This window comes from Hibiscus syriacus, unplaced genomic scaffold (genome assembly GCF_006381635.1).
Source record: "Hibiscus syriacus cultivar Baekdansim isolate YM2019G1 unplaced genomic scaffold, ASM638163v2 tig00110258_pilon, whole genome shotgun sequence".
Taxonomy (NCBI): Eukaryota; Viridiplantae; Streptophyta; class Magnoliopsida; order Malvales; family Malvaceae; genus Hibiscus; species Hibiscus syriacus.
Genome location: NW_024062649.1, coordinates 1367663 through 1382630, shown reverse-complemented (window position 1 = coordinate 1382630; position 14968 = coordinate 1367663). Strand labels below are relative to the sequence as shown.

Below are 14968 nucleotides of genomic sequence, written 5' to 3'. Positions count from 1 at the left end.
TATATAGAGAAATGAGCCGAACAACTGATTATCGAAAAAATGCTATAGATGGATGTCTCATTCTTCTGCAGTCATGAGTGTGGTATCGCATGTCTTTTTTTATGTCCAATCGTGAAAAACCCGTTGGTCTTCATGTTATTATTGAGGTAATTTCAATACTGAGTTCATATATAAATAATTTTTTGAGTATATAATGAATTTTTTTTATACTGAATAGATGTTCATGTATAAGGAAAGATCATCGTGATATACCAGACAAATTGAAAGAAATTCGGCTACTCATTGATCAAAAGGCTGATACACGGGTATGTATTTAAATTTTATTACTTACCTTTAATTATCGTTATATAATTAAAATATTCTTTCGATAAGAATTATATATATTGTTTTATTTTCAATGGACTCCTTATGCTATTGAAGAAATGAGGCATTGCATCCCACCTCACTTGAGTGGCCCATTAGATGTATGGATGGCGGTGGTCCCTCTGATATGTTATGCTATTATCGAGTGCCATCCCATTGATCACGTGCTCCGCCAATTTGGGTTCCATACAATCTATTACTGAAGCACCTAAGAATCTCAACTATTTGCATAACATTGATAGACGGGGCAAAAAAGAGGTTAACTGGCTGATGAAGCACAACAAATGGGTAATGATTTGGGAGGATCGACGTTGACGTATTCCCTGTAGGGAGCTGATTTATATGGATCATTATTCAGTTGCAGATGACTATTATCAGTGGTTCAACACGAATGAGAAAGTGTTCCTACTTTTCGAGGAAGCATGAGGTAGGAGCATTCATCAGCGTCGAGAAAAGCGTCCACCGTCACAACATCATCGTCCTGTGGAAAGAGAGCAGGTCTTTCAGTTCATCCTCAGTTGCAGCACCAAAACCATCATAGCAGCTATCGTCTACCACGGTTTACATTCCACAGCTGTTTGAAATGCCACCGTAGCCTGGTCAAACGCCACCGCATCCATTTCAGATGCCACCACAGTCAGTTCAGATGCCTCCGCCATAGGGTTTTATGACACCTCATGGCAGATATTATGGTTCCATGCCTGTAGATCCAACATGGGCTTCATATGCTATTTATTTGGCGGGTGATCCTTCACCACAGACTCAAACATTTCCGACCCAATTTTCGCAAACGGAGTTAATATAATTTTCCTTTCATCTGGACAGGAAGCTTTGGATGTTGGTTTGGATATTCCTCATAGTGACAAGAGATTTGTAGGGTGCTCCAAGGATAGCAAGCAACTTGACGCTGAGGTCCATTGCAAGTACATTTTTGGTGGTCACGTTGCTTCATATACGAGGGTATAAAAAGCTGTCCATATCATTACTCATCTTTCATTGAATTTAATAATATAATTATCCATCCCTTTTCTTTGGCATAATTTATTGTTTTGTTATTTTGCATTTATTTTGTAGGCTTTGATGGAAGACGAACCAGAGAAGTACCAGTCTCACTTTAGTGAGTACATCAAGAGAGGAATCGAAGCAGATAACATTGAGTCCTTGTACAAGAAGGTTCACGCCGCAATAAGTGCTGACCCATCTGCTAAGAAGTCTGAAAAGGCTCCTCCTAAGCAGCACAAAAAGGTTGGTTTTCACATGCAGCCTGACTTGATCGGATGCTTGAAGTTCCATTATGCTTTGTCTTATTGGCTTCATGTTTTCTTATTGCAGGTTCAACTTGAAGGAGCTGACATATGAGGAAAGGAAAGCCAAGTTGATTGAACGATTAAAGCCGCTTAACGCCGCTGTCGGCGCTGATTCCGAAGATGAGGATTGAATGTAGAATGCTGATCTTGAAATACAGAATCGTTCCCCACTTCTATTTCGCTGTTGTTTTATGAAGAACTAATTACTCGGCTAAAGTTATTTTTTTGTTTAGGCCGAACTTATTTACTTGTCATTTCAGTTTTGCTTTAGGATTTTTGCGCTTTTAATAGTTTTTGATTAATATGAGAAGTTTTTATTTTCTCCCCCCCCCCCTCACACAAAATTTAGAGAGTTTCTTACACTGTCAAGTTAAATATAAACTAACGTAATCATATAGAAGACATTATTAAAATCATAGAAACTAATTTATATTAATATTTGGCTTAATAATGCCAAAATAAGTGTTGAAACTATACCACTTTTTACGAATAGGTGCCTAAAGTATTTTTTGACTCATCCCAGCACTTAACGTTATCATTTTAGGTGTTCGGACCGTCAATAACGTTAATTTCTTCCGTTAAGTGACATGAGTTATAATTTGGTGATTTTGGAATTTATTTTTTAAAAAAATATTATTATATTTATTAAAAACACTAATTTCTCTTAAATTATTAAAAAACTCTAAAATGTCTAAAACCCCTAAATCTTAACCTTAACTCGCCACCACTGCTCTTTCCAGTCACGACCACCGCTGTCAATGTAGTTGTTACCATCCTCCTAGTAGTATGTTGTCATAGTTGCTACTGACTGGCCGTCGGAATCGCGTGGGATTGTGATTTTATCTTAGGGTTTGCAAGAATAAAATGTCGATTCGCCGTCGATCGATCAATCATGATTTCATAGGGGTTTTGGTTGCCAGGGGAGCTGAGGTCGGGTGGAGCTTCGTCGATGGCAAAGGGCGATGGCCAACGTGAGTTTAGTAGTTGAAATAAAGATTTTCAAAGTTTTGGAGTTATTTCAAAATGTTTATGATTTTTTTAAATATATATAATTTGAATTTTTTAATTTTAAATAAATTTTTTAAAATTACCAGATTACGACATGTGTCACTTAACGAGAGAGATTACCATTAACGACTCGAACACCTAAAGTGATAATTATTGTAACGTTAGACATCAAAATAAGTCAAAAAATACTTTAAACACCTATTCATGAAAACGATATACTTTATACTCTTATTTTAGTATTAGCGTTAATATTTAGACAATCATTTAATGCACCACAATATTTTTATTATTTTAAGAATACTAGGAAAACCGACATGAAGAAAAATGCTAAAAAAGGAAAAAATAAACAGAAAACTGATGCCAAGAGACAGCATGCAATGCAAACTCACCAAAAATAAAACAGACCCATTGACCAATAAAATACTAGGTACCCTTCGAAACCATTCCACACACCCTGCAATTTGTTTATTCATTCTTCTCGTCTTGTTCAGATGACGATGGAAGGCGGTGGACAACCTCAGCCGGCGGACACCGACATGCCACACCACCAACAGCAGCAGCAAATGGCATTGGGGTTGGAGAATGTTCCTGCAATTCTTAGCCACGGCGGAAGGTTCTATCAATACAATATATTCGGTAACGTTTTTGAGGTGACTGCTAAATATAAACCTCCTATTATGCCTATCGGTAAAGGAGCCTACGGCATCGTATGGTAAACTCTTCTTCTTCTGGTTATTATTATTATTATTAGTCAGTTATTTGATTTGTTTTTGTAATTAATCAAGTGTTTTTGGGATAGTTCGGCATTGAATTCCGAGACGAATGAACAAGTGGCATTGAAGAAAATAGCCAATGCATTTGATAATAGAATTGATGCAAAGAGAACGCTTCGTGAGATCAAGTTGCTTCGTCACATGGATCACGAAAACGTCAGTGAGTTGTTTATATGGGTGCATTCAGTTTTTTGTAAAGATTTTCCCCCTTATTTTTCAAGGAAGATATCGATAACCCATTTCCATTTTGAGGCATTGATCTGTGACAGATATAGGTGCTTTAGTAATTTATTGAATCTGTGTTATTTCGTATACAAATAGCATCTGATGTAAAACATTGATGTTAGATCTTGCAGTGGCTGCATTGATCTGATCATTGGATATAACTAGCATCTATGTATATATGTGTTGTCCGATCGAAATTGGTTGATGAACTCTGTCATCATATTTGTGTTTGCTGTTGGTTTTTGCTTAAAGCTCATTGTGAATTAGTCTCATTTGCATCTTTCATTTCAGGTAATTGCATCAAGGATATAATCCCACCACCCAAGAGAGAATGCTTTAATGCTGTTTATATTGTGTATGAACTGATGGACACCGACCTGCATCAGATAATCCGTTCGAATCAAGCTTTATCGGAAGAGCATTGTCAGGTTGGAATGTTAACATTTTGATTGCTCTTTGATTGCATATGAGCTGATGTTTATTTTGTATTGTGCAGTACTTCCTCTATCAAATCTTACGCGGGCTGAAGTATATACATTCTGCAAATGTTCTGCACAGGGACTTAAAACCTAGCAACCTTCTCCTCAATGCAAACTGTGACTTGAAAATATGTGATTTCGGATTGGCTCGTGTCAACTGCGAAAGTGATTTTATGACGGAATATGTTGTTACAAGATGGTATCGTGCTCCTGAACTGCTGCTAAACTCTTCAGATTATACTGCAGCCATTGATGTGTGGTCAGTGGGTTGCATTTTTATGGAATTGCTGGATCGGAGGCCGTTATTTTCCGGAAGAGATCATGTGCATCAGCTCCGATTGCTTATAGAGGTAAATTCGTTTTGTCCTCCAACCGGTATAATATCATCTGAGATTCAAATAAATAAGTTGATAAGTAGGTAGAACACTTTACCTTGCAGCTGATTGGCACCCCATCAGAGTCTGAGCTGGGGTGTCTGAATGAAAACGCTAGGAGATACATCAAGCAACTTCCTCTTTATCGCCGACAATCTTTTACCGAAAAATTTCCGACCATCCACCCTTTAGCTATTGATCTTGTTGAAAAGATGTTGACATTTGATCCCAGACAACGGATTACCGGTGAGTTTGTTGCAAAAGATTAGCTAGCTCTCTATCGTGTGTAAAGTTTGCCAATGTATGCAAAACTGTCACTTTTAGGCTAATTTTCTTTTCCTTCCCGTATGATACAGTTGAGGATGCACTTGGTCATCCCTACCTAAGCTCACTGCATGACTTAAGTGATGAGCCGGTCTGCATGACCCCGTTTAACTTCGATTTCGAGCAGCATGCATTAACCGAGGAACAGATGAAGGAGCTAATATATCGGGAGGCGCTTGCACTCAACCCGGAATATATGCGACAGTGATGACTTCATATATGCCATTTACTCATTGTGGCTTTGATCATTATTGAATGATTGTTTTCTTCCTGTATATATGTTTCGTCCACAACAAGGTATTGAGATACCTTGATTTCTTGCTTTTATTATTTGTTTTACGAGTGTTGAATACGAATATGAATTCGATATGAATATATTTTATTTTATTTTCACTTGAAAGATCCTTGCAGCAAACGATAAAACCTTGTCCGAATTCTTTAAGGAACGTACAACAGAGCTATTGATAAACAAAACAAAACAATAACGTAACATTATAGAACACCTACATAACTTTTTTTTTGTTATTATTATTCTCATAATAAAAGTATATGAGATTTATTAATACATAAAAGGAAAACAGACATTAGGTTCCTACATTAAAGGAAATGGCAAGTTAGGTTCCATGAAAGGAACACTAATTTATTTTATGCAGTTGCAGGCAGAACTAGATCTCAATAGAGGGCAAATCTTTTTAACAGCTTTAAGTTATATATATAATTTTATTTTTATTATTTTTTTATTTCAAAAAATATAAATGATAACATTAAATATGCATAGTTCTATATTTATATGAAATAACAAGCTAAAAATTAAATTAAAGTAAATAATAAAAAATACGATTTTAAAAAGTGCAAAAGATATAACTATCACATAATCACAACAAAACACGCCATTCCTTCAAATCTTGAAATGCATCCACGAGCGATGTTATACTAAAGCTCCTTGCAATATCACTTTCAATGTCGATAAGCATGCAACTCTCAAAAAATTCATGCTCCATTTTGATGCGAAGTGTAGTCTTGATGATATTCATTGTAGAAAAATCTCTTTCAGCACTTGCTTTAGAAACTGGGAGAGTCAATAGAAGTTTTACCGTTCGGAATATATATGGATAAGTGTTCACTTTCCTAGTATCCACCAACCACTGGCATAGGTCAGAGATTGCTAACAATTTTCTTAGACATGAATTCCATGATAACTCCACCTCATAATGACGCAATTCTGTTCGTAAATGATTCTTTTCAACTTCCGTGAAATCCTCCGAATAGAATTTATTCACAAGATTGAAAATTTTGTCACTATCTCTTGACTCCAAAGCACAACCAAGAGTTAATAACTCTATCGACTTCTCATTAAATCTACTGTTTAACTCTTGTAGTTGAGCATCAGCTGTAGCATAAAAAATTTCTACTCGATAATGATGTTCAATTGTAAAATGATCTTGTTGGGCGACGAGCGCGACCTCCTCTTTTTCTATAAATAGAACTCATATATGGGATATCTATGTGGTGACTTTCACAAAATGAGACAACCTGCATAAAAAAAATATTCCATCCATCATCTCTAAATTTCTGCAAAAGTAGCTTTGAACTCTCAACAAGATATAGTGAATTCAAAATATCCTGAGATTTTCGTTGTAATGGTTGAGAAAGTGAATAAGTGATTTCTAATATTTTCTTCATAAGATGTAAAATGAAGACAAAATCGAAGTCAAAGTCTCTAATGTTGTCTCCTTTTCCATGTTCAGAAGATGTACTTCCTTTATCAATGAGTTTATATAGAACAACACAAGTGACACTAAACATTTTTATCAAGCTTGAAATTGATCTTAAGTAAGAACCCCATCGAGTATCACATGCCCTCTACAAATTACTTGTTTGATTCAAACCAGTTCCAATTTCAAGTTTTTCTTCTTCAATCAAATGATTTATCTCGTTAGAATAAGCATTTTTTAGTTCATCGATGCACTTATATGAGGCAAGAACAACATTGCTAATAAATGATAAATTGGAAAAAAATTGATAAACATGTATGACCTCTTTCGCTGCAGCTACTAGTGCCAACTGTAAAAGATGGGCAAAACAATGCACATAGTAAGCAAAAGGACACTCATTGCTAACTAATGTTTGTAACCCATTCCACTTTTCTCGCATGTTACTTGAACCGTCATAACCTTGGCCTCGAATATTCTTTATGTCAAAGCAATAACGAGAAAGAACGTAAAATATCTCATATTTTAAAGTCACTGCTAAAGTATTAGGAACATGAATAATGCTAAAAAAACGTTCCTTTACTAGACCGAAATTATCAACATACCGTAAAATAATAGCCATTTGTTGTTTTCTTGATACATCCCCTGCTTCATCAATAATAACACAAAATTTTTCTTCACCAATTTCTTCACGAATTGTTCTCCTAATTTTCTCCGTCATAATATGTAAAATCTCCTTTTGTATCTCAGGCGAAGTGTAAGAGGCATTTTTTTTATGAAATTTACTCAAGCATACGGTTTATGAAATTTACTCAAGGGTCGAGTTGCCTCAGCTCTAACAATAAGAGTTCATCCATTATGCCTTAACCAGCATCGAGATGTATTTGCCCTAGAGAGAGGGACTCTCTCATCGTTTCTATGAAGGCGAAGATGGCTCAATCAACCTGCACTGTTACTCTGGGAGCATGGTTACTGAATTCATTGTAATTATATCGGTGGGAGATTACTTGTTGATTAAATTTATTTAGGTAAGAAAATTTATGGAGCAAGGATTCTTAGTGATCGAGTTTGTTTTCTTTATAAATATAGAATATGTTATAGACTTTAGAATTACGAAAATTTATGGAGCAAGGATTCTTAGTGATCGAGTTTGTTTTCTTAGTGATGGAATATATTAAAGATATGTAAGCAGTGTTTTACTGTAACGAGAGATAGGGAAGATCCCTTGGAATATGAAAAACCGGGTTGGAATATATTCCACTTTGTCCATACTCTGCTTAACACGTCTGTTGTCATTAATACAAGTCTTCAAATGGGTGCTGGGTTTGTGAGAACGATTTTGGATTAATGCAATTCAAATTTTAATAATACATGTACATCAACCTCAATGTCACGTGTTTGTTGTTGGAATTTAATATAATAAATTAATGCTATTAAAAATATATATAATAATTTAATTTAATTATTTGTTTGCAAATATAAAAATGGTTGGAAAATAAGTAGTTCAAATCAAGGAGAATTAGTTCTTGGTGGTAAGCAGCTTTATATCGTTTAACTAAGATTTCTAGTTCGAATCCTTATATATGCAGAAAATCCTTGTTAGGATATTCACCTACCAAAGTCAAGTGTGCAATGCGGGTCGATCCAAATTAGTCAGAGCGAAGTCTTGGAATCGGTGGTACAAAAAAAAAGTTCAAACACATAAGTGGAAACAATTTTATGGATTTGTTTTGGCATCATACATCTACTTATAAATTTATAAATATATTTATTAAGCATTTTATGGTCTTAATGTTTTGAATTCTTTTATATTCAAAGTATTATAAATTTATAAAAGTTTTACAAGTTATAATTCGTTTTATATAAATTTCAACTTTTTACGTATTTATTGTTTTCCCACGACGCTATTCATTCATATTTTTAAAATTTATCATAGCGATTTGATTTTAAATATAAATTTATTCTATATACGAATGGAATTGTTGTATCTTTCCATCTAAAATCTAGTTAATTTCCAAGTCAATTTAATTTAATTCAATTGATATTATTATTATTATTATCAGTATGATATAAAAAAAATATAATATTAGATATATTTAAACATTCAAATATTTTTCTATTTATGGATATAATTTTTTTTGTTTAAAATATAATTAGATGCTCGTATTGATGTGAATAACTTAAATTGTTTCTTAATTATATTTAGATATAAAATTCGTATGTCTCGACTAATCACGTCAATACTTCACATAAATATAGATGATATGACCGAATGACAATGAAATAATGTTTAATATACGTACATGTATGGTATTAAAGTGTATGACATCTTTAGGGATGGTTGATATATATATGAAACTAAAACCATCTTTAGCGATGGTTGATATATATTATAATAGCATTGTGTAATCTCATTCCTTTTTTTTTCTATTTAGGTTTAGAGAAGTTTTTAATGAACCCTACCATGTCTTTATTTTGCATGTATTACAATTTAATCATACAAAACACCTTTAAAAACATGATATTGATATTTATATATAAGATATCAAATTGATAGTCTATAAATATTAAATTTATTACAGACCAAGCATGTGATGTACCGACGAAAGACTATTTTGCTTTTTGACAATTAAGATATGGATGAGTCATTAACACCATTAAAAGAAGAAAAAAAAAATAATGTTTCTTTCCATGTTTCGTCGTTTCTGACTGGACAAACCACATGTTCCACGAGAGGCAAAAATGGGCATCCATGTTTTGGCTATAAATATCATACCAAAATGGTGAAGCAGAATCACAACTACTTGCACCAACTTAGAAGAGTGAAAAAGAGAGTGAAAAATGGCATCCGAATTGACATTGGCATTGCCCAGGTTTGTGGCTCTGAAAGGAGACAATGGTCAGTATATGTGCGTTGGTGAATTCAAGGGGCGACCACATTTGCAGTTTACAGCCAGTGATATCAGTGATCCAAATGTAGCTATGGAAATCTTGGCTGCAAACGATGGGAACGTCCGCATCAGGCACATTTCTTCAGGTAAATTTTGGAATTTAGGTAACCCTGATTTTATTTTGGCAGATGCAGATAAAACTAGCGATTCCGACAACAACACCTTGTTTCGACCCTTCAAAGTTAACACCAAATCAATCGCTCTTGTAAACCTCGGCAACAATCGGTTCTGTAAGCGCTACACAGGCTCTTTGAAGAGCGGCTTCAATGCCATGATCGATATTACAGACTTTTTTGCTCGGCTAAAGGTGGAAGAGACTGTCACCAAGAGGGAGATTTCTAATATCAAATACCGCCTCGATAAATCCAGGGTCTACGACAATGAAACCGTAGTTTTGGTTGAGAATTCTGCAATCAACCGTGACCCCAATTCTAGCACTACCGTGGACTTGACGCTCAGCTATGAAGACGTCAAGTCTAATATATGGAAGACTAATCTTTCGCTCAAGTTGGAGGCGAAAGGGACCTTCGACATCACCAGCTTTCCGATCATCGTTGACGGTGGGAGGGTCCAATCACTCAATCAAGGACAACGAGGAAATGTTGGACGAGACCATGATTACGACCACAATAAAGAAAGTTGTGCACAAAGTTGTTGTGCCTCCCAACACTAAGGTGGTGCTGAGTTTGACTGCAACAAAGGGTAAGTGTGATGTTCCCTTCACATTCACGCAACGTGACACTCTGATCAACGGGGACACTTACACAACTGAAGTGGAAGATACCACTTACACTGTTTCTAACTACTACAACCTCCGATTTCAGACCAGAGAAGAACCGATTGACGCCTAGGGCATAACATAAGCACACACTGTCTGTTTGTGTGCATCTACTGGATAAATTAAATTAGTGCTCCTTTCATGGAACTTAATGTGTGTTTTCCTTTAATGCATTAATAAATCTCATGTACTTTTAATGTGGGTTTACCCCACAAACTACTACTATCATGAGAATAAATAAAAGAAATTGTGTGTGTTATGCAATCAACTGTTTTTTCTTTTGCATCTTTCCTTTATGTGTGTTATTAAATTTTTAATAAATTGAATTGAAAACTACAATCATTATTTCCTTTTTTTTTCTTATGTTGTTTCGCTCTTAATGAATTGAACTGAAAATTGAATTGAAACGAAGCATCTTAATCTATACTTTTTTTTTTATTTCTTTGATGTATATAAAGGTCAAGGAAATATGAGAAAGCACATCATGGATATGTTTCATATTGCTTCAAGACTTAAATCACTTAAGATTGTGTTTTTCTGAAAAATTATTTGTTCTTATGACTCAGTACCGCTTCCTATATAGTTTAATCAACTCAAATGGAAAAATGAACTCTAAATGAGTTCATTTTTCATTGTTTGCAAGAGGAAGAAATGTTGAAGCATAATAAGTTTGAAAGTACTAATTTTAAAAGTGTATATAAAAATAAAAGCAAAAATAAAATCAAAATATAGTTGTTAAGGGTCAAACTCAAAAGAGACAACAATATGTTAAAAATAATTTTTCTCTTTTGTAATAAATTAGGAGATCAAGTTACTATGGTTATTCTAAGTGATTTAAGGGTTATAAGTTTTATTATCTCATAACTATAAATATTTTTTAGGTGAGACTTATAAAATTATTTTTGAGGATGTTGAGTTTGGAGAGAGAAATATAGATTTGAGGCATTACTTTTGACATGGAACTGGATTTTAACGCGATTCATATTATCACTTTTGATGATATTCATGTGTTTTTATATGTCGTCATCAAAAAAATAATCTAGGACCTCAACAGGATACAACAACCTCAAAGAACAAGTATCATTAAGAAGATCCACGAGATGAAAGAAATGCTATTTAAATGATTATGTTTTATTTCTCTAAGAAATAATGATGATAGTGGAATGATGGAGGATGATCTAATTAACTTTTGTCGTGTTATAAAAGTTCCTACACTCAAAAGTCGATTAATTTCATGTAAGAAGAGTAAAATTCTTTACAATATAATGTTTGAGAACTTGTCTTGTAACATCCTAAATACTGGGTTAGTGACCAGAATGTAAGATTTTGAAGCTTTGTGATCAATTTCTGATAAATTGAAAAGTTCAGGGATTATTTGAAATTTCTTAGTGTAGGATTGAATAGAAAAGTTTGGAAGTGGAAAGGGCATAATGATCATTTGATAAGGAAATAAATTTAAAATTCATAGTGGGGTATTATATATACAAGTGGGAAAAGGAAAGAAAGAGTTAAAGATATCCAGAAAATTCCTCATCTTTCTTCCTCCTCTCCGTCGTGATTTCATGTCTATGGTAAGGGATCTTTAAGTTTGTTATTTCTTGTAGATTTTGAGTGGTTTTGATGAATGAACTAGTTTAACTAATGAACTAACTTTATTCAATGAACTAGATGCATGAATGAAGTAGCTTACTAAATGATCTAAATATGCATAAATGAACTACTTCCCTAAATGAACTAGATGCTTTGAATGCAATGCATACTTAATGAACAACACACTTATGAAATGCAATGAATGTCACGCAACTAATAAAACTCATGCAAATTCATGCAATGAATGATATCATATGACAAGTATATCCTAAGAGGTAAATACAAACATATGATAAAATATAGTGCATAAATGAGTAGGTATAGGATGAAGTCAGGTAGAACTCCCTTTAAATCAACCTTGATGAACTTCAATGATTTAATCAGATCAAGACGAAAGGTAGGGCTGATTGGGATCACATCATGCAGTGTGACCCAAAAATTTTAAAATTGATTAAAATGTTAAACATCTCTGATGGAATACATTCAAGATATGTAAGCAGTGTTTTACTGTAACGAGAGATATGGAAGATCCCTTGGAATATATTCGGCTTTGTCCATACTCTGCTTAACTCGTCTGTTGTCATTAATACGAGTCTTCAAAGGGGTGCTGAGTTTGTGAGACAACGATTTTAGATTAATGCAATTCAAATTTTAATAATACATATACAACAAATCTCAATGTCACGTGTATGTGGTTGGAATTTAATATAATAAATTAATGCTATTAAAAATATATATACTAAATTAATTTAATTATTTGTTTACAAATATCAAAATGGTTGGAAATTAAGTAGTTCAAATCAACGAGAATTTGTAAATATATTTATTAAGCATTTTATGTTCTTAATGTTTTGTATTCTTTTATATTCAAAGTATTATAAATTTATAAAAGTTTTACAAGTTATAATTCGTTTTATATAAATTTCAACTTTTTACGTATTTATTGTTTTCCCACGACGCTATTCATTCATTTTTTTAAAATTTATCATAACGATTTTATTTTAATTATAAATTTATTCTATATACGAATGGAATTGTTGTATCTTTCCATCTAAAATCTAGTTAATTTCCAAGTCAATTAAATTTAATTAAATTGATATTATTATTATTATTATTATTAGTATGATATAAAAAATACAATATTAGATATATTTAAACATTCAAATATTTTTCTATTTATGGATATAATTCTTTTTGTTTGATATATGATTTGATGGTCGGATTGATGTGAATAACTTAAATTGTTTCTTAATTATATTTAGATATAAAATTTGTATGTCTCGACTAATCACATCAATACTTTACATAAATATAGACACCGAATGACAATGAAGTAATGTTTAATATGCGTACATGTATGATATTAAAGTGTACGACATCTTTAGCAATGGTTGATATATATATATATATGAAACTAAAACCATTCTTTAGCGATGGTTGATATATATACTATTCGGAATTATAATAGCATCGTGTAGGCGCACTCCTTTTCTTCCATTTAAATTTAGAGTGGTTTTTAATGAAGTCCTACCGATGTTTTTATTTTGCATGTATTACAATTTAATCATACAAAACACCTTTACAAAAAAAATGATATTGATAATTATATATAAGATATCAAATTGATAGCATCTATAAACATCAAATTTATTACATACCAAGCATGTGATGTACCGACAAAAGACTATTTTGCTTTTTGACAATTAAGGTATGGATGAGTTATTAACACCATTAAAAGGAGAAAAAAATAATCTTTCTTTCCATGTTTCGTCGTTTCTGACCGGACAAACCACATGTTCCTCGAGAGGCAAAAATGGGCATCCATGTTTTGGCTATAAATATCATACCAAAATGGTGAAGCAGAATCACAACTACTTACACCAACTTAGAAGAGTGAAAAAGAGAGTGAAAATGGCATCCGAATTGACATTGGCATTGCCCAGGTTTGTGGCTCTGAAAGGGGACAATGGTCAGTATATGTGCGTTGGTGAATTCAAGGGGCGACCACATTTGCAGTTTACAGCCAGTGATATCGGTGATCCAAATGTAGCTATGGAAATCCTGACCGCAAACGATGGGAACGTCCGCATCAGGCACATTTCTTCAGGTAAATTTTGGAATTTGGGTAACCCTGATTTTATTTTGGCAGATGCAGATAAAACTAGCGATTCCGACAACAACACCTTGTTTCGACCCTTCAAAGTTAACACCAAATCAATCGCTCTTGTAAACCTCGGCAACAATCGGTTCTGTAAGCGCTACACAGGCTCTTTGAAGAGCGGCTTCAATGCCATGATCGATATTACAGACTTTTTTGCTCGGCTAAAGGTGGAAGAGACTGTCACCAAGAGGGAGATTTCTAATATAAAATACCGCCTCGATAAATCCAGGGTCTACGACAATGAAACCGTAGTTTTGGTTGAGAATTCTGCAATCAACCGTGACCCCAATTCTAGCACTACCGTGGACTTGACGCTCAGCTATGAAGACGTCAAGTCTAATATATGGAAGACTAATCTTTCGCTCAAGTTGGAGGCGAAAGGGACCTTCGACATCACCAGCTTTCCGATCATCGTTGACGGTGGGAGGATCCAATCACTCAATCAAGGACAACGAGGAAATGAGTTGGACGAGACCATGATTACGACCACAATAAAGAAAGTTGTGCACAAAGTTGTTGTGCCTCCCAACACTAAGGTGGTGCTGAGTTTGACTGCAACAAAGGGTAAGTGTGATGTTCCCTTCACATTCACGCAACGTGACACTCTGATAAACGGGGACACTTACACAACTGAAGTGGAAGATACCACTTACACTGTTTCTAATTACTACAACCTCCGATTTCAGACCAGAGAAGAACCGATTGACGCCTAGGGCATAACATAAGCACACACTGTCTTTGTGTGCATCTACTGGATTAAATAAATTAGTACTTCTTTCATGGAACTTAATGTGTGTTTTCCTTTTACGTATTAATAAATCTCATGTACCTTTAATGTGGGTTTACCCCACAAAACTACTTCTATCATGAGAATAAATAAAAGAAATTATGTGTGTTATGCAATCAACTGTTTTTTCTTTTGC

The 14968-nt window shown here is 33.9% G+C and overlaps 5 protein-coding genes across 5 annotated transcripts; 4 read left to right on the top strand and 1 right to left on the bottom strand.

The window, feature by feature from the left end:
* The first annotated feature begins 1040 nt into the window (after positions 1 to 1040).
* On the top strand, positions 1041 to 1801 carry LOC120115211 (60S ribosomal protein L5-like). The gene is made up of 4 exons (XM_039135978.1): positions 1041 to 1055; positions 1189 to 1323; positions 1438 to 1649; positions 1696 to 1801. Exons 1-4 carry the CDS (start codon positions 1041 to 1043, stop codon positions 1799 to 1801), a joined length of 468 nt encoding a protein of 155 aa, XP_038991909.1.
* Positions 1802 to 3146: 1345 nt separating this feature from the next.
* Positions 3147 to 5124, top strand: LOC120115078 (mitogen-activated protein kinase homolog MMK1-like). Its single transcript, XM_039135834.1, has 6 exons — positions 3147 to 3390; positions 3478 to 3611; positions 3968 to 4104; positions 4173 to 4505; positions 4595 to 4775; positions 4886 to 5124. The coding sequence occupies exons 1-6, from the start codon at positions 3170 to 3172 to the stop codon at positions 5059 to 5061; spliced, it is 1182 nt and encodes a 393-aa protein (XP_038991765.1). The 5' UTR covers positions 3147 to 3169; the 3' UTR covers positions 5062 to 5124.
* Positions 5125 to 5728: 604 nt separating this feature from the next.
* On the bottom strand, positions 5729 to 7286 carry LOC120115210. Its single transcript, XM_039135977.1, has 2 exons — positions 6728 to 7286; positions 5729 to 6243 (listed from the first exon to the last, which is right to left on the bottom strand). The coding sequence occupies exons 1-2, from the start codon at positions 7284 to 7286 to the stop codon at positions 5729 to 5731; spliced, it is 1074 nt and encodes a 357-aa protein (XP_038991908.1).
* A 2120-nt stretch (positions 7287 to 9406) lies between these two features.
* LOC120115209 lies at positions 9407 to 10189 on the top strand. Its single transcript, XM_039135976.1, has one exon. It carries the CDS (start codon positions 9407 to 9409, stop codon positions 10187 to 10189), a length of 783 nt encoding a protein of 260 aa, XP_038991907.1.
* A 3606-nt stretch (positions 10190 to 13795) lies between these two features.
* LOC120115208 lies at positions 13796 to 14758 on the top strand. Its single transcript, XM_039135974.1, has one exon. The coding sequence runs from the start codon at positions 13796 to 13798 to the stop codon at positions 14756 to 14758; it is 963 nt and encodes a 320-aa protein (XP_038991905.1).
* Positions 14759 to 14968: the final 210 nt, after the last annotated feature.

Excerpts from the sequence above, each read along its gene's own strand:
- LOC120115211 (XM_039135978.1), top strand. Across the intron at positions 1,324-1,437 it reads ACGTTGCTTCATATACGAGG|GCTTTGATGGAAGACGAACC; the intron begins GTATAAAAAGCT and ends TTTATTTTGTAG. Across the intron at positions 1,650-1,695 it reads GACTTGATCGGATGCTTGAA|GTTCAACTTGAAGGAGCTGA; the intron begins GTTCCATTATGC and ends TTCTTATTGCAG.
- LOC120115078 (XM_039135834.1), top strand. The coding sequence starts at position 3,170 with ATGACGATGGAAGGCGGTGGACAACCTCAGCCGGCGGACACCGACATG. Across the intron at positions 3,391-3,477 it reads GGAGCCTACGGCATCGTATG|TTCGGCATTGAATTCCGAGA; the intron begins GTAAACTCTTCT and ends TTTTTGGGATAG. Across the intron at positions 4,506-4,594 it reads AGCTCCGATTGCTTATAGAG|CTGATTGGCACCCCATCAGA; the intron begins GTAAATTCGTTT and ends TTTACCTTGCAG.
- LOC120115210 (XM_039135977.1), bottom strand. The coding sequence starts at position 7,286 with ATGACGGAGAAAATTAGGAGAACAATTCGTGAAGAAATTGGTGAAGAA. Across the intron at positions 6,244-6,727 it reads AACTGGTTTGAATCAAACAA|CTGATGCTCAACTACAAGAG; the intron begins GTAATTTGTAGA and ends TTTATGCTACAG.
- LOC120115209 (XM_039135976.1), top strand. The coding sequence starts at position 9,407 with ATGGCATCCGAATTGACATTGGCATTGCCCAGGTTTGTGGCTCTGAAA.
- LOC120115208 (XM_039135974.1), top strand. The coding sequence starts at position 13,796 with ATGGCATCCGAATTGACATTGGCATTGCCCAGGTTTGTGGCTCTGAAA.